The sequence below is a fragment of the Episyrphus balteatus genome, chromosome 2, assembly GCF_945859705.1.
Source record: "Episyrphus balteatus chromosome 2, idEpiBalt1.1, whole genome shotgun sequence".
In the NCBI taxonomy this organism is placed as follows: Eukaryota; Metazoa; Arthropoda; class Insecta; order Diptera; family Syrphidae; genus Episyrphus; species Episyrphus balteatus.
In genome coordinates this window covers 50,089,899-50,114,575 of record NC_079135.1, presented here as the reverse complement: position 1 = coordinate 50,114,575, position 24,677 = coordinate 50,089,899, and the positions used below count along the sequence as shown (strand labels likewise).

At 31.1% G+C, this 24,677-nt stretch overlaps 3 protein-coding genes across 3 annotated transcripts; all 3 read left to right on the top strand.

Annotated features, from left to right (window-relative positions):
- The first annotated feature begins 11,804 nt into the window (after positions 1-11,804).
- LOC129908394 (protein yellow) lies at positions 11,805-13,355 on the top strand. Its single transcript, XM_055984851.1, has 2 exons — positions 11,805-12,754; positions 12,863-13,355. Exons 1-2 carry the CDS (start codon positions 11,899-11,901, stop codon positions 13,156-13,158), a joined length of 1,152 nt encoding a protein of 383 aa, XP_055840826.1. The 5' UTR covers positions 11,805-11,898; the 3' UTR covers positions 13,159-13,355.
- A 5,054-nt stretch (positions 13,356-18,409) lies between these two features.
- On the top strand, positions 18,410-19,060 carry LOC129908393 (uncharacterized). The gene is made up of 2 exons (XM_055984850.1): positions 18,410-18,569; positions 18,645-19,060. Exons 1-2 carry the CDS (start codon positions 18,534-18,536, stop codon positions 19,053-19,055), a joined length of 447 nt encoding a protein of 148 aa, XP_055840825.1. The 5' UTR covers positions 18,410-18,533; the 3' UTR covers positions 19,056-19,060.
- Positions 19,061-21,425: 2,365 nt separating this feature from the next.
- LOC129908392 (uncharacterized) lies at positions 21,426-22,302 on the top strand. Its single transcript, XM_055984849.1, has one exon. The coding sequence runs from the start codon at positions 21,430-21,432 to the stop codon at positions 22,273-22,275; it is 846 nt and encodes a 281-aa protein (XP_055840824.1). The 5' UTR covers positions 21,426-21,429; the 3' UTR covers positions 22,276-22,302.
- Positions 22,303-24,677: the final 2,375 nt, after the last annotated feature.

The window sequence follows — 24,677 nt, the reverse complement described above, 5'->3', positions numbered from 1 at the left end:
ATTCTAACCAACAGGTCTATAAGGTGCAAGGAAAGACTGAACTTTCATTCAAAGTGGAAGCCACTTAGTTAACTTAGCTCAGTTTTTTGCATTCCGCCTGTTAAAGTTCGACTTTATATCTACTCAATTCTTTGTATGAAGTTTCAGAAATAAACCAGAAACCCTTACTAGCACTTTTACACTATTTTCCCCTTAGTAAAATAGCAGTCGAAATTGGAGTAGGTATTGGTATTTGTCCCTTGTTACAAATGCAAATTAATATAAAGATTAATGAACAAGAACACGCTCTTAAAAGTCCATCGCATATCAAATCCCTCGAAAGGACAAACGCCTCTTAGTAATAAATCATTTCTAATTTTCCTTTTTTTTAAACTCAATTTAATCTAGAACACTACAAGTCTAGTTTAAGGCATGTACTTAGTTACTACTTTGAGTATAAGTTTGTTATTCAAAAAAGAAAAGAAAATATAACCCAAATTTAAATAATTTCTAAAGAAACACGCAATTTCTTCGTGAATTCAAGTACAAAATGCCTTCTAATACGATTTTAATGAAATTATTATTATTAATTCCTTAAATCTCAGCAATAAAACACGCAAATGGTAGAAGTAACAAAACAACAGAACAAAAGCAAAAAAACATGAAACCAGACTCCATAATAGCTATAATACTACAGAGACACAATACAATTCTCTTACTAATGTAGCAATTCAACAAAAGCATAATTTTTCATTTTAAACGACAGTCATGATGCTATGAAGTTTATTGCACATTTCCTTCGTGGAAATAATAATAAAATAATAATCCCATTCCAAAGTGAAAATGCTTGAATGTCTAAGTGAAAAGTAATTTAAAAGTATGATGCCTGACGTCGTCTTTTTTTTTTGAATAGAAATAAAAAGTAGGTTTAACTGCTATAAATCGGCATCCAAGAAAGTTTTGGTTTTAATATTGAAAATTCAATGTAAAATCCAGTGGCCTTCTTTGGGTTGAAACATTTAAACTTGAAAAAGCTGCTTTGTTTCATTTGATTTTGTATTTTTTGTTTTTTATTTTAATAGAATTATGGAATATTTTTCATGATGTTTTATGTCGTTGACACCTTATAAACATTTTCGTGGTTGGTAACGTTATTCATATCTACACTGCGAATTTAGGTTTTCGTAGATTACTTAAAAAAAAACTGTTTGAACAGATAGACGATGTCAACTTATAACAGGTACAGTCCCATTTCATATAAGCAGTCTTATTTGCATAAGATGAAATAAATAGCTAGATTATGGAGGATTACGATATGAGTCTACATAAGAAAAAATAGTATGTCTCCGAGAGGGACAGTTATCTAATAAATTGAAACTAACTAAAAAATTCAAGCATTTGATTTGCCGAAGGTGAATTTGATTTGCAAAAGTGTGAATTTGGTTTCAAAATCAATGATTAATATCCAAAAGGTTGAAATTTGTTTGTTAATGTTAAAAAAAAAAACTTTAAAGGATAAGATGGTCAAAAGATGCATCTCCCAGCGAAAGAATTATCTGCGCAAACTTTAATTTGATGAAAGTAAAAGCTTAAATGCGATTAAACAAAAACAAGAAATTTTACCAAGAATTCTTAATTTTCTTAATAATAAAATTAATGGAACTCAAGAAGCGATCACAAATTTTAGAAATTGGAATCACAAACACTATCTTTCTTTCTTAATCGCATTTACAGGCAGTGGCGTATTGAGGGGGGGCTTAGGGGGCTCCCCTCAAGCCTTCAAGATCATGTTATTATTTAACTGATTTCATCATAATATGCATGATTTACTGAAGCTTGCTCGTAAATATTAGAGATTAAGAGGCAGCTCAGATGGTCGAGCCCCCTCCAAATTCTGAAACGGCTGTTTGTGTTTGTTTGAGCAAAAGCTGTAGCTGACGTTGAGGGTTGGGGTGATTTTTTTCGGATTTTAGTCCAATTCGGAATTCTTCAGATAATTTTCTTTAGTGTTTTGACGTAAAATTTCTTATGAAATCTTAAAATGCCGTATTTTATCGTCTTATGCATATTTACTTTTTTTCAAAAATAATATTTTTCTCAATGATATTGGAAATAGAAATTTTTGATGTCACAACATCTTAGTGGTCAACATTACTAATGGTTTCTTTAAGCACATTCCTGTTTATGCTACTGATTTGGATTAAAAAAAGAAATATTTTACGAAAACATATATAAATATTTCGGATTAAACATCAAGAAGAATTTTATTGAAAATTAGTTTTTGAGACTTCACACGCTCTGCATTTCACTTTTCACTAATGTGAAATTAGGTGTTCTGTCTGCATTTTTTCACTCATTTAGATTTTCTGATTGAATTCAATTCACTTTGTTTCTGTTCGCGAAATTGGTGCCTTTTTCATTAATTCTGAACTTGTTGGACAAAATACTAAAAAAACTTATATTTTTACTATTTTGTATTGTTTATTTTTTGTTAATTTAATACAAAATACAAAGCACATGAGGCATGAAATATTATAATTCATCACTGCCTGTGTTTGCAATGTACAATTCTACAATTCTGTGTTTGCCTAATTCATTTTTCTTTTAAAATTTGCAATAATATCGCCCATATTTTGCATTTGACTTACATATTTGTCACATATTTGATTTGTCCCGAAAAATATGTCTTCTTATTTTTTCTTTTAAACTTTTTTTTTCCTTAAAATTGCCAATGAAAAGCAGCAATAATTTCACTTTAGAAACAATATAAAAATGGATGATCCTCCAGTTAGAAGCAATTTCAAAGTTTTCAAAATCGATCGAAATGAAGAACATGTTATTCTTTCATTTCACGTGAAATTGGAAAGTGATTTTAATTCACTTTCGGTCGAATAGCGGAACATGGGCGTTAATACCGAAAATAGTGATGAGTATAGCTCAAAAACTAGACGTGGTAGGAATAAATCCGTAAACTGGTTTGAATTTAGCACGAAATAAAGTGTTTTTTTAAGAAGTATGACTCAAATGCTTGCTGCTTGTGTAAAATGTTTGGGATACAAGAACTTTGATGAAACATGACTTTGGATGTGAAAGGAGGAGACAGTAGTACGGAGCTGTCGAGAGCAGTAAAATGCTACTATACCACTTTCAGTACCGCAGCACTTCACTCCCCATCAAAGATGAATAAAAAAGAGAGAACATTTTTTCGTACATTTACCATCGAAAAAATTTATGAAAAATTTTTTTCTGGGTACGCCACTGTTTACAGGGATTGTTCACACAAAAATGAATAAAAGGTGCCTTCTATTTTCTTGATAGAATAAATGGAATGAGTACCTACCTAAATGAATTCGGATTTATGAGCTAACAGTGAAGGTTTTAAGTTATGACATTTTCCCCAAAGTAAAGGGTTTGATGTTAACATAGAAACGAATTTTTATCTCTGAGAGTCTTGGCACTTTTGAATAAGATATTTACAATCAGTATCTGTTAAATATTTGATTTTTTTTTATACATTCTTCAATAAAGTAAGGATAAATTTAGTTTTTCTTTACTTTTGCTGATCAGCGAAAGCCTTGAAGGACTTTAATGTTAATCATTCCAGGTTATCGATATTGCAATATTGATTACATTTTGCAAAACATGTAAATTTAGAAAATTTAAGAGATAATTTCATCAATAAACTAAACGAAAATAATATCCTGCAACAAAATAAAAGAAATAAAAAAATTTAGTTAGGGAAATATAAAGCTCATATTGAATAAACCTTGCTCTTTTAAATAAGTGAACGGACGTCTAATTTTCTTGAGATGATTGTTTTTATTATTTTGTTTTTTGGGTTGTTTTTTAAGGTATCAAAGTACACAATGTTAAGAACGAAAATGGCGTATTATATTTCATGACTGTTAGATCTGTTTTGAGAGGGCGGAAACTTCTTGTTCAAAATGTTTATTACAAAAGTTATGAGTTTTTATGTTGCACAAGACTTGTATTTTGTAAAACGTTATTTTTTAGAATTCAAACAAGAGTATGTCCATCTCGCACATGTCGCCTAAATCGCTCAAGTGGCACATGTCGCCCTTTCTCCATGTCGCTATGTCACCTTGTCGCTATGTTGACTATTGAAAACGATTGAAATAGCTTTCAAGAATTGCACTTCATTCTTGGAAAAGTTGTCAACTATCTATCATCGACAATAAAAATCAAAACGTCAAATATTGATGACAAACAAATAAAGATGACGATATTTTTTGATTCTATATCACAAACAAATTGACCCACTAATCTAATTTATTTCGTAATAAAAAATTCCACAAAAAAAAAATCCGCCATTTAAACATCTAATCACATAAAATTTGCTCTGTATGGAGCCTTTGCCTGTATTATTACCATAGTCATGCCCATTAGACTCAGCATCTGAAATTGATATTGAATTGAATTTAATTAATTTGGTGACAAACAAAAATTCTACACACGCTGCGTTCCAGAACCTAATAATAGAGTTGATCCATTTCTCAACAAGCCATATCAAAGGAACTCTCACAATCCACATACATTGACGACTTGAACGAACATGGATGGAATTAGTTTGGCCTTGGTACAGTCCTAAGCAGCTCAAACTGACGCCGCGCCGCCACATTGACCATCTTTGACGCACAGAATTCTAATTTTCATAAGCATTATCACCACATGATGGAATAATGGAATTCCTTTTTCCCCTGTTGCCTTTGCCTCAGCTCAGACCTATTTAATTAGTCCTTTCAAGAAGTATACATCATAGAGTATCTACTACTTGTGGTTGCGGTAGTGGTTGATGGCGGCGGTGGTGGTGGCATGATATGGCCTGGCGTCGACGGCTTTGGCAATATGCTTCCATTTGCTCTGGGAAATTTCACTTCAAAGAGAAGCCACTTAAGTGCGTTCAATTTATCCAAATCGATGAGAGAGGAAAACTGCCATATCATCCTGCGGGATATCGGTACGACGACATTGCTTTACCATTAAAATCATCAAGGACCAATTTGGCTTGAACAATAAATAACTTACGCACTGTGGCTTTAAATAACATCTTACGGAAGCAATACTTGCAGGACTTCTCATTATCAAATTATAACAAACCGAGTATAGAACACCAATTGGCCAAGGGATAGTGGAACGAACATTTTCGCAGACGAAAACATAATCATCAAATGGGCAAGGACACTGGACGAGGACGACGACGACAATGCAAGAGAACAAAGACTCGTATCTTTCAAGTCTCAATCAACATCGATTCTCAAATCAAATGAAAACAAATAATAGCAATTGTTCATCGCCGCTCGAAGGACTTTATTAGCCAGAATTCCTGAAAGGCATAAAGGAGCACCCTTATACTCAAAACCATGATGATAATAATGATGGTAAAGAGGAATTGGTACCGTTTTGAGTTGCCTTTTCATTGCCTGTCACTCTAGGTTATCCCGGAGACATTTTTGCGGAAATTTAATGGAATGTGATGGTAGGATGAGAAAATGAACCCGATTACAGGAGAATTTACTTGATTGATATTGATTGGTTTATGTAGGATCAGGAAACGAATTGGTTTAGAATCTTTTATGTATGTGTGTTGTTGTCTGACTATACAGAGGATTATTATTGTCTGTAATGAAAGCAACATTCTACAGAATGATTGTTCACGCTTAATAAGCAATGTTTGGGCAAACTGAACGTATTTTGGTCCATTATATAAATAACCTTTGTCAAATACTTAATCACGGTTTGGTAAACCAATATTGTCAAGATTAGAAAGAAGGATTGTTAATGACCTACATAGCTAACCTTATTAAATTAATTTTCCTTAAAATGTTAAAAAAGCTTAAATTTTCTTATAAATACCAATAAAGAGTAATTAAAACATGGAAAATTTATATATAGAGATGAGTTGCTTTTTTACTTGCGATATATTATGTATGTTGGTACTATGCATTTATCAAGTTACCTCAATATGCATTCGTAAAAAAAATTAGTTGATATAACAATCAGATAATACATAACGATGATGGTGAATGTAAACAAAAGTGGGTCCCGCAAGTCAGGCTTTTAGCCTGAAGCAACAGCCTAGGCGGACGAACCGATTAACATCAAACTTTTTTTTGGATACTTTTCAGAGAGGTACCACTTTTGGAGAAGTTTAATTTTCTCATAAATGACTCAAATGATTTTAATAAAAAAATTCAAATATAAGTTTTTTAGAAAAGTTCTAACAGTATAGCTGTCATAGAATGGTTTTGTTTTTGACGTGATACCTAACTTATAAATCGAAGAACTATGGCAGCATGCACGAAAAAGTGACCCCATTTTCTTCCGTTTCAACTGAAATTCTTAGCAGTGCTGCATAGATTTCAATTTAAAATTAAAAACAAACTTTTGGAGATACAAAAATTTTCTATAGCTTATTTGAAAGATAATAACCTAAAGGTGAATAGTAATGAGGGATTTTGAAAAATTCAATCATAAAATAGGGTAAATAGGGGTAAAACAAAATTGCAAAAGAGTGGCTATTTTCTAAACGCGACGTTGTAGAAAGTTGAATTATTTTTAATCGATAGATAAATTTATTGTACAACTTACAAAGGTATTGAAAAAATTCTAGAAAATTTCAAAACAAAGTTATACATTTTTTTTTAAACTTAAACATGTGTTAGATCTTTAACAAAGTAGTTATTATATGTAGGGTAATTTTTTTTTTTTTGACAATTTGAAAAATGTCATTCAAAAGATAATGTACAAAATTAATGGTCTGATACGAATTTTTTTAAGTCTCTGCGTTTCGAAATATGAATTTTTGAAAAACACCTACTTTTTAGGAATATATTTGGGTGTTATATTTATTTTAAACGATTTTTTTGTGCTTTCAAAAAATCTCAAACTTATATGTTTTTTCCATGTCCCATGTGCGAAACACTGGTATTCTAAGATGATTTTTTAACTATATAACGAGTTTTTTTGTCCCAAGTTCTTGACCGTTTTCAACCGTTTTTTATTTTTATCTTTTTCTTCAACATATGGTTGAATAGAATTTATACTGTAGATAGATAAGATAGGCAGAACTATATTTCTGCAAAATTTCAATCAAATTCGTATTGACAATTTTTTGATAACGGTAAAATAAAGTTTTTTTTTCACACGTTTTTTCTTTTGATCTAGAGCACATACAAATTTGATTTAACTTTATTGAGCATGCTGATAATACAACCTTTTGATATACATATCACACATAACGATGCATTTACTACAAGCTACACAATGTTAAATTTAAAAACTTCAAAACACCTGTGGATATCTGTCACCAGTGTGAGAAGCACCGTAATCTCTTGAAATTTCTGTATGGTTGGCCTTTAAAAATCCTAACTTTTATTGTAGGCATCGCAGAAATATGATTGAAGCGTCATATAAGCTTTAAGATGATATAAAATTTATTATAGATTGTCATATAAAAAAATGAATTCAATGGTGTTAGAAAATAAAAAAGATGGATTTTTTCACTTTTCTCATGAAAAGAAGAGATATTAAACTACGAGTATTTAATGGTGACTTTTTTGGTGAGCTTTTCATATAAACAAATTCATATAGGGGAAGTGGGGGCAAGACCGCCCACTTAGTGTTTGATTGTCTTAAAAACCAATAAAAACATCTTTTTAGGGCCAATTTTTCAATAGTCAGTTAAACAGTCAGTTAGTACTTATTCCTAAGGATAGAGAAAAAATCAATTTTTCAACATTCAGATATAGCTTATTCCTAAGAATAAAACTATCTGCTTCTTTCAGAGACGTATAAAAATTATTATAATATAAGGAATAATCTCAACAAAAATATTGTGTCAATTGTCAAAGCTATTTTGAAAGAATTTTGAAAAAAATACAGTGAAACACAAGAAAACAAAAACAATCATGAATAAAAATGACGTTTAATTTTGAATATTTTTTAATTTGACATTTTTTTTTTGTTATTCTGTAGAATAGAGTTTTTTTAATTGAAAAATTCAATTTTGTTTATCTGATTGTTTATGAGCCTAATAACTTTATTCGTCGAACAATTAACTGACTGTTTATTAGAAGATTGAAAAATCGGCTCTAAATAGAATAAAGTTTTTATTCATTAAGTTTAATGTTTTTTGCAGAAACTCTCATTATTATAAAAAAAAATACTGAACAAAAGATAATAGGGTAAGGTGGTATAAGAGTGCGCATTTTAGACAAAACACCAAATAAAACAATAACAAAAAGAATTTAACTACTTTTTTTATATATAGTTTTTAGTTTATAATCAAAGCAACGAAAAAAACTTAAAACTGGTAACAAAAATGTATTAATTCAATAGTTATAAATAAAATACCACATTAGGTAACTTGCGCACTCTTATACATCCTATTGTGTAAGAGTGCGCGGCTTAGTTTGTAAGAGTGCGCAGCTGCGTAAGTTTTATTTGCGCACAAAAGTCGCAAATAAAACTGCCTATCTTTAAATAAACAGAGTATTTTTCAACCCATCACTCCTTGCATCATAGAGGAAGGAATACCTAGAGAGCCGACTCGTACCCCCCTTACCTAAAACACCCGCAAATTTAATTTCGGATAATCTCTCTTATTTTTTCTTGTTTTCCTATCTGTGAATACGTGTGAAAAGTACAATTCGTTTAATACCTTCCTTTCACCAGTAGATGTTCTCACAAATTTTGAATTTAAACATGATTTTGGTTTGTACATGAACTTGAATAGCTCAAATAGCTCACTCCAGACACCAACCTTTCAATAAATATGTACAGAAATAAAAAAAAAAGGTTCGTGTTTTGAATTTATTATATTATTTTTTTATGAATTTATTTCCTACTGAGCACTTAAATTGTTTTTAATTGTTTTGAGCTCAACTCCACAGTTGAATGTGTTGGTGCCATTTAAAATGCACGGGAAAACTACCACATATAAGCACTGTGGAGTTTTTCCTCTCATTGCAGCTTGTAGGGTGGAAGAGAAAAACCAACCGAAGTCGCGTCTCTAGGTATTCCTTCCTCTATGCCTTGCATGAGGAACAATCAATTTAGTCTTCGATTAATGGTTCCGAGAAAATTTCAATATTTCCTAGTTACTTTCATTCGCTTGTTTTTTGTAAAACTTTTATTTGGTTTCTTTTTGGTTGGAATTGCTTTTTCCAGCTGCTGTTTGTTGGTATATGGACAAATGCCAGTTATTTTGTAGCCTTAGATAGCATTTACTGCTCTTTTAACCCGCGCACTCTTATACATCATCATGGTGCGCACTCTTACACGTCCAGACATGTAATCGAAGAATATATATGTATTTTACAATGCACTTTATGACCAGTCTTACGTGTTCCTCAAATGTTTCTTTTTGTCGACTTTTCAATGTCCCATACTTTGTTTATTGTTATTTTTTGTTGTTAAGCGGAAAATTTAATTTGTTTGGCAAGAAAAATTGGAAAAAAAAGTGCTAAAAAACTTAAACTTAACTAGCACCTCTGTTTACAAACACATTTACATGAAATTTTGACAGCAGATCAAACTCACTTAGATCTTTCCAAAATAAGTGCATTCAATCTTATATTCCCTTTCAAACCGTAGAAAATAGCTTTGCGCACTCTTATCAACCGGGCACTCTTATACCATCCTACCCTACGTTTTGAAAAAACATAAAACAAAAAACCGTCTTGCCCATGTGGGGAGTAAGACCACCCTATCAAATTTTGTTGGTAGAAAGACCGTTTCTATTGTTTTAAATGCAGCCTATTTTTAATAATAACCCAATTATGCTATATTTTCATTAATTCTCACTTCAGCACAAGCTTTTTGGTACCATTTGGTACACATTTTGCACTTAATCCAACAATACTTTGGATTGGATCAAGAAAACATTTGCAGAAAGAAGGTACAAATACAATCTGCAATCCTCTTCATCAGAATCATCAATTACAGTATTGTTTGGCGCCTGTTACTTTACTTTTTTGAAAAATTTAACGGTGATATTCTTTTTTCACTTTGTTTAAGCTACCAGAGCTTCCAATTTCGCCCATGGGCGGTCTGCCCCAGTCATATCATATTTGATGTTCTATATTATTTTTTTATTTATCTTTATGACTCCTTCTTTCGCATAAAATACTTTTTAATATTCACTTTCTATTATAAAATAAGGAAAAGTTAAAAATTTTAAGTATTTCAGTGTCATGAACGATAACAATTTGATGAAAAATCACAAAATTTACCGTAACTCTTCGGGGTCTTAACCGAAATTGCTAAAACTTACAGACGTGATCGATCGTACCAAAGGGCACCTATTTTATATTGCAAGTGTTGCCAATTTTACTTTTTTTCATACAACATAGTACGAAAATCGTCTTGCCCCCATAGGCGGTCTTGCCCCCACTTCCCCTAATGAAAAAAAAGCTATTTTTTTTAGATTTTTTTTTCTTACAAAAACATCGACAATATGTAAAAAAAATGGAAGGATTTTACCTTGTGAAATGCAAAATTACCTACTGACAGAGCTACTAAAAACTAAAATACTAAAATACACGATTTCAACAAAAATGACGAAATTTGAAGAGCAATATTTTGAAATTTTTTTTCTAGCTTAAAGACCTTCATACATATTTTTTGTCAAAAACAAGTCCTGAATAACCAAATTATTCTGTTCATTATAATTTATCTATGTATTTATTTAACAGCAGACTATTTCAAACAAATCTGAGCTTACATTTTGATTGTTCAGTTTTAAATACAAATAAGAATATTAATTTGAAAAACAAAAATAACTTAAGATTTTTAAATTTTCTAAATCTTTTCGTTTTCTTCTTTGTTCCATAATTTTTTTTCATAACTAAGCTAACTTTAAAAAATCATATTCCGACACCACTCCCGCAAATTCGTTTAAAAAAAAATAAATCTCAATGTCGTTGGTTAATACGTGTGTTGGTTATTTGTTACCAAAATTACCTGACAAAAAAATTGTCAATAACAATGTTGTTAGCTAATATTGATTATGTGTAGGTTCAGATTAAGAAGAAATTTGGTGCATTTGTAGGTCGATTTTCAGACAGCCATAAATACTGGTCCCAAAATTCTGTTCATTCTCAGACAAGATTAAGTCAACAAGGTCTTATGTTCTAAAAGTCTTTAAAGATGAAAAGCCTATGATAATGGATGTTTTTGTTTTTGAATTCGGCTTTTTTAATACAAATTTTTTTAAATTCATGTGAAACAATCATCAGTTTCTTTTAACAATTTTTTATCTTTTTTTCCAAATCAAACGTAGTTATTTCTAGCAACTGCAATTTATTGATATATTTTTTCAGTTTTTTTTTCTTTTGTTTTAAATTTACACACAGACAGGTTTAAAAACGAGCCTAAATTCCCTATACATAATTTACTCAATTATTTGTGAAATTTGATGAACTGAGGTAGAACCAAAATGCATTATTCCAAAACGTGTTACCCATCACATTGTTTCAAATTTCATTCATACCCAGAACCGATAAAGATAAACACACTCTTTTGCTTTGACAACCTTCAGCAATTTAATTCATCAAAACAAAGACACACGAGACATTTTAAATTGTTACCAAACAAAACAAAAAAAAATAAACACCAAGAAATACAAAACAAAGTACAAAGCTCATGACTCATGACATAAACCATTCGATACCCGGGTGAAGAAATTCCACGACTTCTCACAAGGTCATCTCACAAAACATCGTCGTCTTCGTCGTAACCTTGGCAATCAGTTTGTGATGTTTATTCTTTACCCACAAACCATTTGTATTATAAATTCCAAAGTTCTACCGATACTTTTGGTCAGTATAAGAAAAAACTTTTTTAAACCCGGTAGCCTTAGTCATTCGAAAAAAACGTCTTCAAATCCCCACATGTGCTATGTGGGTTAAGTTGGTTATTCCCATCCTTCTGGCAACTTCCGCTGCCTGTCATGAACACTCACCCACACCATACGGCCTCTTGCCAACTGACGGACTCTTCCCGCCCCAACCCAGCATCCAATGGACCGGTGGACAGTTCGATTTTCCTTGCCCATCTGTAAAATCTTTGTTCAAGAGTTCCGGCAAGTTCATTGGCAAGAACATAATCGCAACAAGGGCGCAAATTGTTAAAGACAATGTGTTCCTAGCTCTCCCACGCTATCGACATGGTGTTCCTGCTACCCTTGTGAAAACAGTCATCAAACCAGGCACTTGTACCACATCGTTCGTCCCCTTCCCATGTTGGAACATGCAAGAGGAGGGAAATTGCAAAGCCCTTCAATCAGTTGTCGATTTGTTTGTTGATCCCAATGAGATTTTGTGGGTGTTGGACACTGGAATTGTGAATACTTTAGAGACACCCATTCGACGCTGTCCACCCAAAGTGGTGGCAATGAGCATCAAGACCGGCAAGGTTCTTAAGGTCATCCCATTGGACGGACTAACTGCAGCCAATTCCCGGTTACAATATCTAGCTGTGGACTATGGAGCAGATGGAGGATGCTATGTGTACATAAGTGATGCTGCAAATCGGGCCATAATAGTTTACAACATTCAACTTGATCGTGGCTTTAGAGTAGTCTTGCCAAAGGCTGTGTCAGCTGGAAGTCGTGCACGTGATGTTCTTTATGTGGCACTTGTCCGCCAGGACTGTGGTTCGACTGTGCTTTACTTCACGTATCTGGGTTCGAAGAAAATGTTCGCCATCAAAACGGATTACCTTCGTACAGGGTGTGCCGATGGAAGGATTATGGGTAGGTGTGATGATGTGGTGTTTTCACATGCTGACATGTGTTTGCTCCGAGGAAGATTTGATTGGAATTTACAATTTTTTTTGTTTTCTCTTTCTATGCACATTACAGATGTAGGTCTGAAGCCAGCACGAATAGTTATTATTGGAACGGATAATGGGTCAGCAATATTCTTCCGACACGAAGGCGAATCGGAAGTGTATCGCTGGGATACGGTGACCCCATTTTTGGAAGCTAATTTCAAAGCGGTGTATCGTTGTCCGACGTGTCAGTTAGCCACACATGCTATACCCGATTATAAGCGGAATACAATGCGTGTATTGCAGAGTAATTTCCCTGACTATATGCAGAACACGATGGGATGCGGTGCAACTCAACAGTTATCAGTCATGCAAGGGTGTTGGTAGTACACATAATTGGATTGGCAAAATTATTGTTCCTCCTCAATTTTGAGTTGTGGACATTTTTTAGTGCACGTTATAAGCAATCGAAAGGACTGGCGTGTATTAATAGTTGTTTTTAACTTTATTATAATAGGTTAGGTTTAGATAAGAATTTTAAAGACTCGCAACAACCATGATGGTGTCAACCTTTATTTATTTAAATTTTTAGTTTTATTTTGAAATAAAAAATAAAATAACAAAGATAAATGGATTTAATCTTTGAAATACCATCAAAAAAGAAAAGTACGAAAAATTAGTACGTATACGCCATAGTGAACGAAAGTAATTATTTGTTTGCTTTCATACACAAACGATGAAAATCCTTAGAATAATGGTCATTTAAGGTAGCTTTAGCTCTTGAGTTTAAAATATGAAATAGTTTTTAAGAGGATTTTTTGTCACACTGTCCTTTATAAAATCATTCATATGCACATAAAGCTTAAGCTGATGAACGGATTTTCTCAAAATCTCATTCACTCACGATAGTAATTTTTTTTTTATTTTAGCTTTTGCTAGGAAGGTAGATTTCCTTTTAATGGTTTAATGTTTGTTTTAAAAAGTTCGTATAAGAGGATTTTGTTAAAGCAGAAGAATGTGAGTGTAATATAGCCCTCGTGTTCAGATTTGTATGAGAAAAATCGTATTAGAGAAATTGCAGCTAATTTGCTTATGTGTGATTTGTCTGAATTTTTAACTATTTTCATAAAAGTGTTTTACTTTAATTAATTCCAAGAAGTTTTCTATATTTACATAATTATTTGAAGGAAGCAGATAAATAAAATCAATCACAGAGTCACTCTTATGTGATATTGCCGAAATAAAAAACGTTCCAGGGGGCTTACGCACGAGCATAAGTACTGTCTTATATTAAAACAGTAATTGCTCTCGGTGGATTTTGAGATACATCAAAGTATATGGTATTGTAAGAAACATTGATTCATTAGCTCAAAATCAAGCTAAAAACATAAGAATCCCTTCAGAAGGGTTAGGACATAATCGTAAAAATTGAAACAATAACAAAAAACTGAGTGAGATTGGAACAAGAACAAAATCAAGTACTAGCTTATTAGTACAGGTAAAATAGTACATAAAATCAACAAATAAAAAAAAAATTGTTACACTAATGAAACTTGGCAAAAAGTTTGTTTTTGGGATAAAAACCAAGGATACAAAAAGTCTATAAACAAAAGTTGGGCGAAAGGGTGTTTTTTCGTGGACAAGAGGGAGGGGGTGAAGCTCAAAAATATAGTAAAAAAAATTGTTTGTTAAGGTATTTTTGATGCTGAATCTAATGACATAAAAATAAAGTCAATACGATTGCTCTAAGAAAAGTTATTGCCTATTAAAAACAAGGGTGCTTGTTTTTTTTACTTCAACAAGTAAAATATAACCGAAACCCATGTGAAAAACATGCTACACTGATAAAATTCGGGATGAAGGTTTTAGATAAGGCAAAGGATTCATAAAGATCTTAAAATTATTTTTTGTGAAAGGGTGTTTTTTGATGGGTTGAGTTAGGTGTGAGAAAGGTATCATAACTGACTTAAATTTTATTGATTTTTAAAACTTGGTGAAAAAGTTTTGGTTGGTACAAGAATTAAGAATCTATGAAGTGTTCAAAAATATCTTGAGTGAAAGGGTGTAAAGGGTGTAAGAAATGATGAAATTCGGAATTAGTAACACAAAAACTGGTAAAAAATTGCTACACCAATGAAAATTGGTAAAAATGTTTCATTTATAACAGAAACCAAGAACCCAAATAGTCTATAAAATTTTTTTAGGTGAAAGGGTGTTTATTTTTTAGAAAAAGGGAAAATCTCCGATAAGTCCCATAAAATCAATGGTATAAAAAGTACCTTTACGAAATTCATTAAATATGTTCTCTTTCCCATGGGAATAACAAATAAGAAACATCTTTAAATTTCATGTGAAAGGGTGTTGTTTTTTAGAGGTAGAGAAAATGTGGGTATATTTGAAAGTTTGTAATACTAGAGTAATATTTGTGGTACGTTACTTTTAAGATTAGAAACAAGAATCTAAATCTATAAAATTTCATGGTTGAAAGAGTGTTTTTTTTAGTGCAAACAAATCAACTACATCAGGTACATCAACGACTTTAAACTTTAAACTTCATTATCTTCGTTCCATCAGTAGACCAGTGCCAATAATTTTTGAAAATACAAAAATTATTAGCAGCATATGGGTGGTGGGAAAATTTAGGATAAATGGTATAGAAAAGGGGAAAAATAAATTGCCCACAAAAAAATTGGGGGAAAGGGGGTGGGTGGGCGAAAAAGTGGGGTGGGTGTCAAAAATCATGGTTTTTTACGATTTCTGACAAAACTAGACGTCCTATCGAAAAAAGTCAAATGCAAAAGTTGTAGGTAGTATAAATGTCTACAACTTTTACTCACACAATTTTTTTCTATAACCTAAAAAATATTGGAAAAAATGCAAAAATACGATTTTTTTATTTTTTATTTTTATCTTTTACAAAAATTGTTGGATTTTAACAAAACCTGGTTAAAAACTACTTTGTTATGTTTTCTATCTATAAAAAATGTTTTTTGAGCAAAAAGTGAATTTTTGGATTTTTGACGAATTTAATTTGAAAAAATAGCCTATTTTTCAATCAAAAAAGTTACCGAAAAAATTTTTGATTTTTGAAAAGTTTGAAATGAAATTATTTAGATTAAAACCTATTATTTAAGATTGTGTGGAAAAACTATACTTTTGTTTTAGAAAATATTGAGAAAAATTGAAAAAAACAAAAAAAACGATTTTTAAGATCGATTTTTCCGTAAATGACAGTAATATTGGCGAGAAATAATTTTCCATAGAAACTAAATTATACTTTTCTAATGGCCTTTGACCTTCTTAATTTGAATCTAGCATTAGAATAGCTCTAACGTGCACAGTTTTTGAGATATTGAATTTTGAACGTCCAAAACACTATTTTTGTGATGTTTTGCATGGTAATATCTCAAAAACGTGATGTGATAGAATTTTTCTGACTTCAGATTCGAGCTCAGCGCACAAAAAACCATTAGAAAATTATACTTTGATTTCTATAAAAAAAACTTTTTGACTAGTGAATTCGAACAGGGCAGAAAAAATCGAATGCCTTGTTCGAATTCACTAGTCAAAAAGTTTTTTTTATAGAAATCAAAGTATAATTTTCTAATGGTTTTTTGTGCGCTGAGCTCGAATCTGAAGTCAGAAAAATTCTATCACATCACGTTTTTGAGATATTACCATGCAAAACATCACAAAAATAGTGTTTTGGACGTTCAAAATTCAATATCTCAAAAACTTTGCACGTTAGAGCTATTCTAATGCTAGATTCAAATTAAGAAGGTCAAAGGCCATTAGAAAAGTATAATTTAGTTTCTATGGAAAATTATTTCTCGCCAATATTACTGTCATTTACGGAAAAATCGATCTTAAAAATCGTTTTTTTTTGTTTTTTTCAATTTTTCTCAATATTTTCTAAAACAAAAGTATAGTTTTTCCACACAATCTTAAATAATAGGTTTTAATCTAAATAATTTCATTTCAAACTTTTCAAAAATCAAAAATTTTTTCGGTAACTTTTTTGATTGAAAAATAGGCTATTTTTTCAAATTAAATTCGTCAAAAATCCAAAAATTCACTTTTTGCTCAAAAAACATTTTTTATAGATAGAAAACATAACAAAGTAGTTTTTAACCAGGTTTTGTTAAAATCCAACAATTTTTGTAAAAGATAAAAATAAAAAATAAAAAAATCGTATTTTTGCATTTTTTCCAATATTTTTTAGGTTATAGAAAAAAATTGTGTGAGTAAAAGTTGTAGACATTTATACTACCTACAACTTTTGCATTTGACTTTTTTCGATAGGACGTCTAGTTTTGTCAGAAATCGTAAAAAACCATGATTTTTGACACCCACCCCACTTTTTCGCCCACCCACCCCCTTTCCCCCAATTTTTTTGTGGGCAATTTATTTTTCCCCTTTCATATACCATTTATCCTAAATTTTCCCACCACCCATATGCTGCTAATAATTTGTTCAACTTTTGCCCTCTGAAAACAGGATTGGCACTGGTCTACAGACCTCACGGATAAAATGTTAGTATTTTTTAATTATTCCGACCACAAATAATATTTCCCAATATTAAATTTAGCTTAACTATAGGTTTTTAGGGTTGTCGATGTAGTAAATGTAGCTCAGGTAGCTAATGTAGCTTGACGAAAAAAAAAGCCCCCAGGTCTGATGTTGGTACATGGTAGGTACCATTTCTATAACTATAAGGCTAGACTACTGACTTTTATAGTACTAATCCCTCCGATAAATTATTTGGTAACATACCCTTTCGTATTCTAAAAATAAAAATCATAGCGTCCTTTTTTTGTTTACATATTGATTTCTTGATTTTGGCTCATTGTTTTTCAATTTAATTCATTTTTTCAGAAAACGATAGATTTGTCTGTCTAACCCATTTCTGCGTATTATTCTTAGCCTATATTTTAAAATGCATCATTCTATTCTGTTAAACACTTTGAAAGATTTTTGTTGAACCTGCCAATTTAAGTCATTTTACATGAGGAAACCGTTACCAGTTATGAAAAGCACAGTAATGCGCGACAAAGTTATGTGCGTCAAAGATATGAAAAAACAGAAGTTACGGAAAACCAGAGCTATGAATACCAAAGCTTTAAAACGTGATTTTTTGGGTTGGCAACAATTGAGATGGACGAAGAGCATCTGGTTTTCATAACTCCGTTACTATTTCTTTTAGATGGTTTAAGAGCTTAGTTTTGACTCATCCTCTTTTTCCGTAAAGGTTTTTTTTTCTAGTTCACAAAAACTATTTTACTGATGCTGATATAGATGATAGTAGATATCTACATTTTTAAGTTTATTACGTCACTGTCCAAAAATATAGTAGGTATAAGAAAAATATCAAGTTGAAAGATATCTTAGTGATAACGTGCTATTGTTGGATGGTTATGAAAAGTGTTTGTTTTTAATTTGTTTTTGACAATTCTCAGAAGCAATATATAAATCACAACATTTTGGTATTGAGTTTATGATCTTCTTTTTACCTTCATGAAAATATATTCATATATGATTATAGCCACTCAATGAACCAATACTTAAATTTATAATCATTTTTTTACTAACATATCTACATAGGTACCTACATGTTATTGAAATTAAAATTCTTGTTTTAATTAATCTACCCCAATTTTGTTTTAATTTAATTTAATTGTATTTTTTATTGATTTGTCTTATCAAATTGATATAAAAAACTCATCATCTAGATACTGACTGGCAGTTGTCTCTTCAAATTCAATATGAAACAATTGGTCATTTGTTTTATTTTTTCAACGGTTCGTATTAACATTCTCATAACAAAAAAATTCATATTCGTAAAATTTATTGGGGAAATTTCGAAATTATTTCAGGTCCTTTTAGGATTCGCACAAACTCAAAGTATTCACGATGAAGCGTGCAACAAAATTAAAAAACAAGGTGTAGCGTCATGTTTTGACCGAAGCACTTTGGGCTTTTGCATGCTGGTTGCAGATGAATGGCGAGCAATTGAAGCAGCTACTTGTGAATCAAGATTGTGTTGCAATGCCAAATTAATGGGATGCACCATGGATGCTGACTGCACCGATGAATTGACAACAGCTCCAACAACAAGTACAGAGAAACCCTCTGTTGATTGTGTAATTGGGCAATTAAGGAAACACGAAAGTGATTGCAAAAAGTTTTATTATTGTTCGAACAAGATTTGGGTAGAAAGTGTATGTTCGGCTGGTGTTTTTGATGAGAATCGAATGTCGTGTGCCTTTGGAAGTTGTAATAACTAGTAAATAATTGTGACCTTTTGTTTTTAATTAATTAAAAATATTTTGTAAACATTAATTTGATTTGGATGACATATAATTAAATAGTTTACCAGTGATGTTGTATGAAAACGTAAGTCCTTTAAATTTCATTTTTTCTTTCTTTAGGACACTTATCTTATAACTATTCTGATGATTTCAAAGAAGAAAGCTGTTTGAATGAGACCTTTGTATTGATACAATTTTGAGAATAATTTTTAAACTGAATGAAAAAAAACTAATTTCTTATGACTTTTCACAAGTCGATTTTAGCCGCACAATATGCCGGCCGCACGGTTAAAGTTGGGGAAACTAAGAAAGTTAGTACCGAGAGGGTCGGACAAATTAGTTCCCCCAGAATCCTCTTATGGCTTTTACTCGGTAATAAGTGACAAAATTTATTTTTATATTTCTCTCGTAAAATAACCTTTCACCTTAAATATTTCCATTTTGGTTCTTGGCTATCATTAAAGTTGTTGGATTTTATTCACAGGGTGTGTCAGTACTAGCTCTTATTCTTCCCACTTCCTTAAAAAAATAATATCTCACGTAAGAAATAATTTTGGGGACCTTTAAGCCTGCTGTAGTTGATAAAATTCAGTGTCAATAATTAATAAATTTTTCGAACCTAAGCTCCTAAAAGGTTTTATTGGGTAGGTATTCCATTACACAAACAATTTTTTATCGTTTTCAGCCCAAATTCTTTTAGCAAATGTGTGTCAGGTCAGGGATTAAAAAGTCGATATAATTCTAATGAATAATTCGACCAAATAATAAAAAAAAGTACAAATTAAACCCTAGAACCCTTAACGTCTTTTTTTGCAAGCGTGTTCTTAGTTAAAAAAAACTGGATTTGAGTGTGGTCAATTCGAAGCTGTTGTACCAAAACGTGTTGAAGATATTTTGCAACCGCTGTGGCACTAGGAGATTGTTCATTCGACCACGCTCTAGGAAAGCGCCCTTTGCCCCAAAGGATTAAGCTTATGTCCCATAACAGATAGATAACCAGGCTACTTTTCAGTGAAGTCTATCTATAAATTGGTCAACCCAGTTCGCGACACCATCAGTTGGAACTTGCACTATTTTGGTAAACACGAATTTGTTTTTGCGAATAAAAAACTTTCTAAGCGTTTTTTTAACTTAAAAGTGATTTTGGTGAAAAATTTTGATATGGTTATTGACAATCAAGGTATTTATGGTATTCTAAAACAATTTAATTGTATAAACAACTCTATTTTTTCATACGGAGGGGTTGAAGTATACACTTAAAAATATTGCACTTTTTTCGTTGTTTTTTTTTTAACATTAGTGTTTTCAAAATAGCGCAACATACCGCAACATGGTATCACCTATATATTATTAGATATGTAGAAAAATATTGCATTTCAAGATTTTGCCCGATTTTTTGATTTTTAATAATTTTTTTCACGGCTAATCACACTTAAGTGGTTATTACTTTACCAAGAAAATTAAGAATTTTCGTTCCAAATAACTTTTTTGATGTGAAAATGTGCCCAAATATTTTTGGCCAAGTTTTAGACCAAAATACCGCACTGTGTGACGGTAAGACAAACGATTGCATATAACTCAATTAATTAAGTTCCAACGACCTCAAAACATAAGTATCTTATAATTGATACCTATACACTCAATTCAAAGATTTTTGGTAAGATTATGGTAAAACAAGGATAAATCTACAGGAATTCCATTACTTTATGAAATGCGAAGTTAACAACTCTACATACTAACCAAGACGCATTTTTGTTTAAAAATGAGTTTCAATTCAACCTAAACTCATTTCTGTGTTATGATATGATCCATATCTTGGAGTTATCGACCCCTTTAAGACAAATATTATCTTTTACAAATATTTGTTTTCCCAAAAATCATTCGGTACTTTATCACTACTGCCAAACAAAAATTCAAAGATAAAAACAAACAAGAGTTCATTGGAGCTTCACAGTTATTTTTTTTTTTTATGATTGAGAAAATTTTGGGAAGAGTTCCATATTGAACAAAAATCAACAACAACTTTGGCTTAAACTAATTGAATTTCAATGTTAAAGATTCCACAACTTGTGTGATTTTTTTACCTCTAGACAAATAGAAAGTCTAGAGATAGGTCTTTAGTTCACACCTATCAGCAAGTCTATTTATGCCTCAGTTTGAAAAAATTTGTCAAGCAATTCAGTTCTTTTTATTACAAAAATCTTCTTAGTTTTGTTTTCCTTTCTTAGTCACCATGGGTATCCCGATTCTGACATTATTAAAATTTTGGATTTTGGTTAGTTTTATATTTGATCCTCTCAAGATTAATTTATTTATACCTTTGATGTTACTCCTTCCGTAGATAACTTACATGAGTCATATGAGTCATCAAATTCCGATGATGTCACGTGAAACTAACCTTTGTGTGGAGCGTCAACAAGCTGGTTTAATTTGTGAGACATGTGAGTTGTTGGCAACTTGTGTCAAAATGTCCCATGGCTATCTCACAGTTCCTGTTGAAACGTGTGATACCGAAAAAGGATTCTATTGTAATGTGAACCTTGGAGCTTGTTCTAATGTCACCGGACCATGTCATCCATTTGGATATGAGGGAAATTTTGTGTGCACTTCGCAAGGAGTTTTTCCTGATCCTTATGATTGTCAAAAGTATCACATGTGCTATGTCGCTGGAACGACATTAGTTTCAGCAAATATCGAATGTGGTGGCGACAAAGCTTACAATGTCGAAACTGGAGAATGTACTTTATCGATCACAGATGAAGTGTGCAATTTAATGCAGTATGAATGTCCTCGTGTGGGGCATTCAGCTGCCTGGCCAAATAACAAAAATTTATTTTATATCTGCAAAGCTACTACGAATGATGAAACACGAGTTTTATATCCCACACTTTATCGTTGTGGTGCGAACGAAGTTTTCGATGGAGTTGATTGTGTGGCAGAGGAAAATGCTGGAAGTGCTAAACCTGTCACAGTTAAACCAACTAGACCATCTGGAAGTATTAATAACTCGGTAACTGTTTTGCCAACAACCAGTTCTGATTTAGAATGTACTAAGGCGGGACTTTTAGCTGATCCCGAAGATTGCCGATCTTACTATTATTGTTCTGGGATACGAGGAACTAAGAAACGTACAACTTGCCCTCAAGGAACTTATTTCAATACAGGTGTAGCGTCGTGTACAATTGGTAGTTGTTAAAAATTATTACTTTATAAAGTTTTGACTATAGATATTCCAACTACACAAGCTCATTAATAAAAGGTTTTTAAGAAAACTCTGAACAGTTTTTTTTTTTTGATATTAGCTCTTGATATTTTATTTAACTTATTAGTGGAGTTTGGAGTAACTAAAGCAAATTGCACGGTGCGACACTGAAAATACACCCGACAAATTACGTAGTGTAGGCTGTTCGTATGGTCGAATAATGCATAAAAATATTTTTGGAACCCTCCATTTTTTTTTTTTATATACAAAAAACCATTTTTACAGACTTAACGATGTAATTTATCAATATCTCAGCCATTTTTTTAACAATTCTCAATATGTTATATGTTTTTTAAATTTTTGACATCAAATGTGTTAAAAGCGATTTTTGGAAAAGTCTGAAAAAAATGATTTTCTTTACTAAGCTAAAATTCTAAAAATATAACAATTAATAATCTGAAAAATGTTCACATGATAGCTACACTTATAAGGTTTGAGTCTTCAAAGTTTTAAATTTTTTGAACAAATCGTTTGGCTAAAATATAAAATTGATCGAACTAGGGCCAAGAAACCCCATGTTATTCCCTTAAGAAACTTCAACCGCTTGGCGGCACGGGTTAGAATGAAGTTAGAGTCTTGAAACATAGGGAATATTATTTTTAGTTTATTTCCAACCATATAAGACTCTAGGAGCATACAAATTCTATTTATTTTAAAATAGCGAGCACCCTATTGTGCACCTTGCAATTCACATCATGATATGCAATACTTTCTAGTTACGGAAAAGTAGCATAGATCTCGCAGTTTTGGTCAAATTCAACAAAACAATACACCAATTTGTGCCTAAATAAATATTCTTTCAGAATATAACCTAACTTTATTTTTTTGTTTGTTTTATTTTGCAAAAAAAATTGGGTAAAGTTGAAAAAATTGAGAAAAAAATCACTTTTTCAAGATTTATGGTATAAAAACCTACACTTAATTTGTTTAAACAATAGACTTATCTACATAAATATCAAAAGGTCTGGAAATCCTCTTTCCAAAAACATATAACATATTGAGAATTGTTAAAAAAATGACTGAGATATTGATAGATTACATCGTAAAGTCTGTAAAAATTGTTTTTTGTAAATAAAAAAAAAAAGGAGGGTTCCAAAAATATAACAAAAATATTTTTTGCATTATTCGACCATACGAACCTACACTATGTAATTTCTCGGGTATATTTTTTTTTTTATTTTGTAGCACAGTGTTATTAGGGAACCCGGCCGAACAGCTCTGATTTTGATGATCGTTTTTTTTTTCAAACGTCGGTAATTGAAAATACTTTAAAGTCTATAGGTTAAAAATTTCCGTTGTTGCCGTATTGGTTTTTAAAATTTAAATTTAATTTTTCTTTATCAAAACCATTTTGTTTGCTTTAATTTCATAAAATAAATGAAACCAAAAGATTCTCTAGGTAATTTAATTGAAAAAAATATAAGGGAGTAAAAGACAATCTTCCATCATATAATAGATAAATGCAATTTTCTCACAAACTGACTTCAAACACAAAAAAAAAATATTTTGAACATAACGGCAACACCTACAATATTTACATATACATTTTTAAAAAGCCAGAATCTCATTTCTATCTGTAAAATTTATATCCAATAAATTTAATCAAGAGTTTTTGAAAGAATGGTCCTCAACTCAGAATTTTGGAAAAAAAATGTTATTAAATAATTTCAAATGACTTTTTTCAAACTTTTTCGAAGTAAATATGAATTTATTTTAAAAACATTTTTTGGCCATAAATATTATTAGTTGAATTCCGAAGAGGAAAAGGTATGTAATATATGTTACAGTTAAAAAAAAATAAAAATTACTTGAACTTCATGGGATTTTTTGATAAAAACTGAATTTTTGCATTGAAATAATTGATTTTCTCAAAGACTTTGGCAAATAAGAGCTTCAAACTTTTGTTATTTAACTTTCAACAATAAGGGCAATTAATTGAAGGAAAAATAACTTTATGTTTAAATGTTGAGCTAAAAAAAAAAAATAAGTTAATTTTTTTCAAAACTTCTATTAAAAAAAGGTCTTCGAAAATGGAATATTTTTTATTTTTTTTTTTTTTCATAAACTGTAATGCATATTGACATTTCCTTTTATAATTTTAAATCATAATAAATGTGGCCAAAAAAATTTGAAAAATACATGCGTTTTATATAAAGATACGGTTTTTAAAAGAATATGTTAAAATTTTTTCAATTATTTTTTTTTTTCAAAATCTGAGTTTAATTACCTACCATTTTTACAAAAACCCTTTCCTCAATTTACTTAATTATAGTTTTACAAATATGAATAAAGCCTTAACTACATTGGCTCAAAAAGTGAAAAAGTACAAAAGTGAA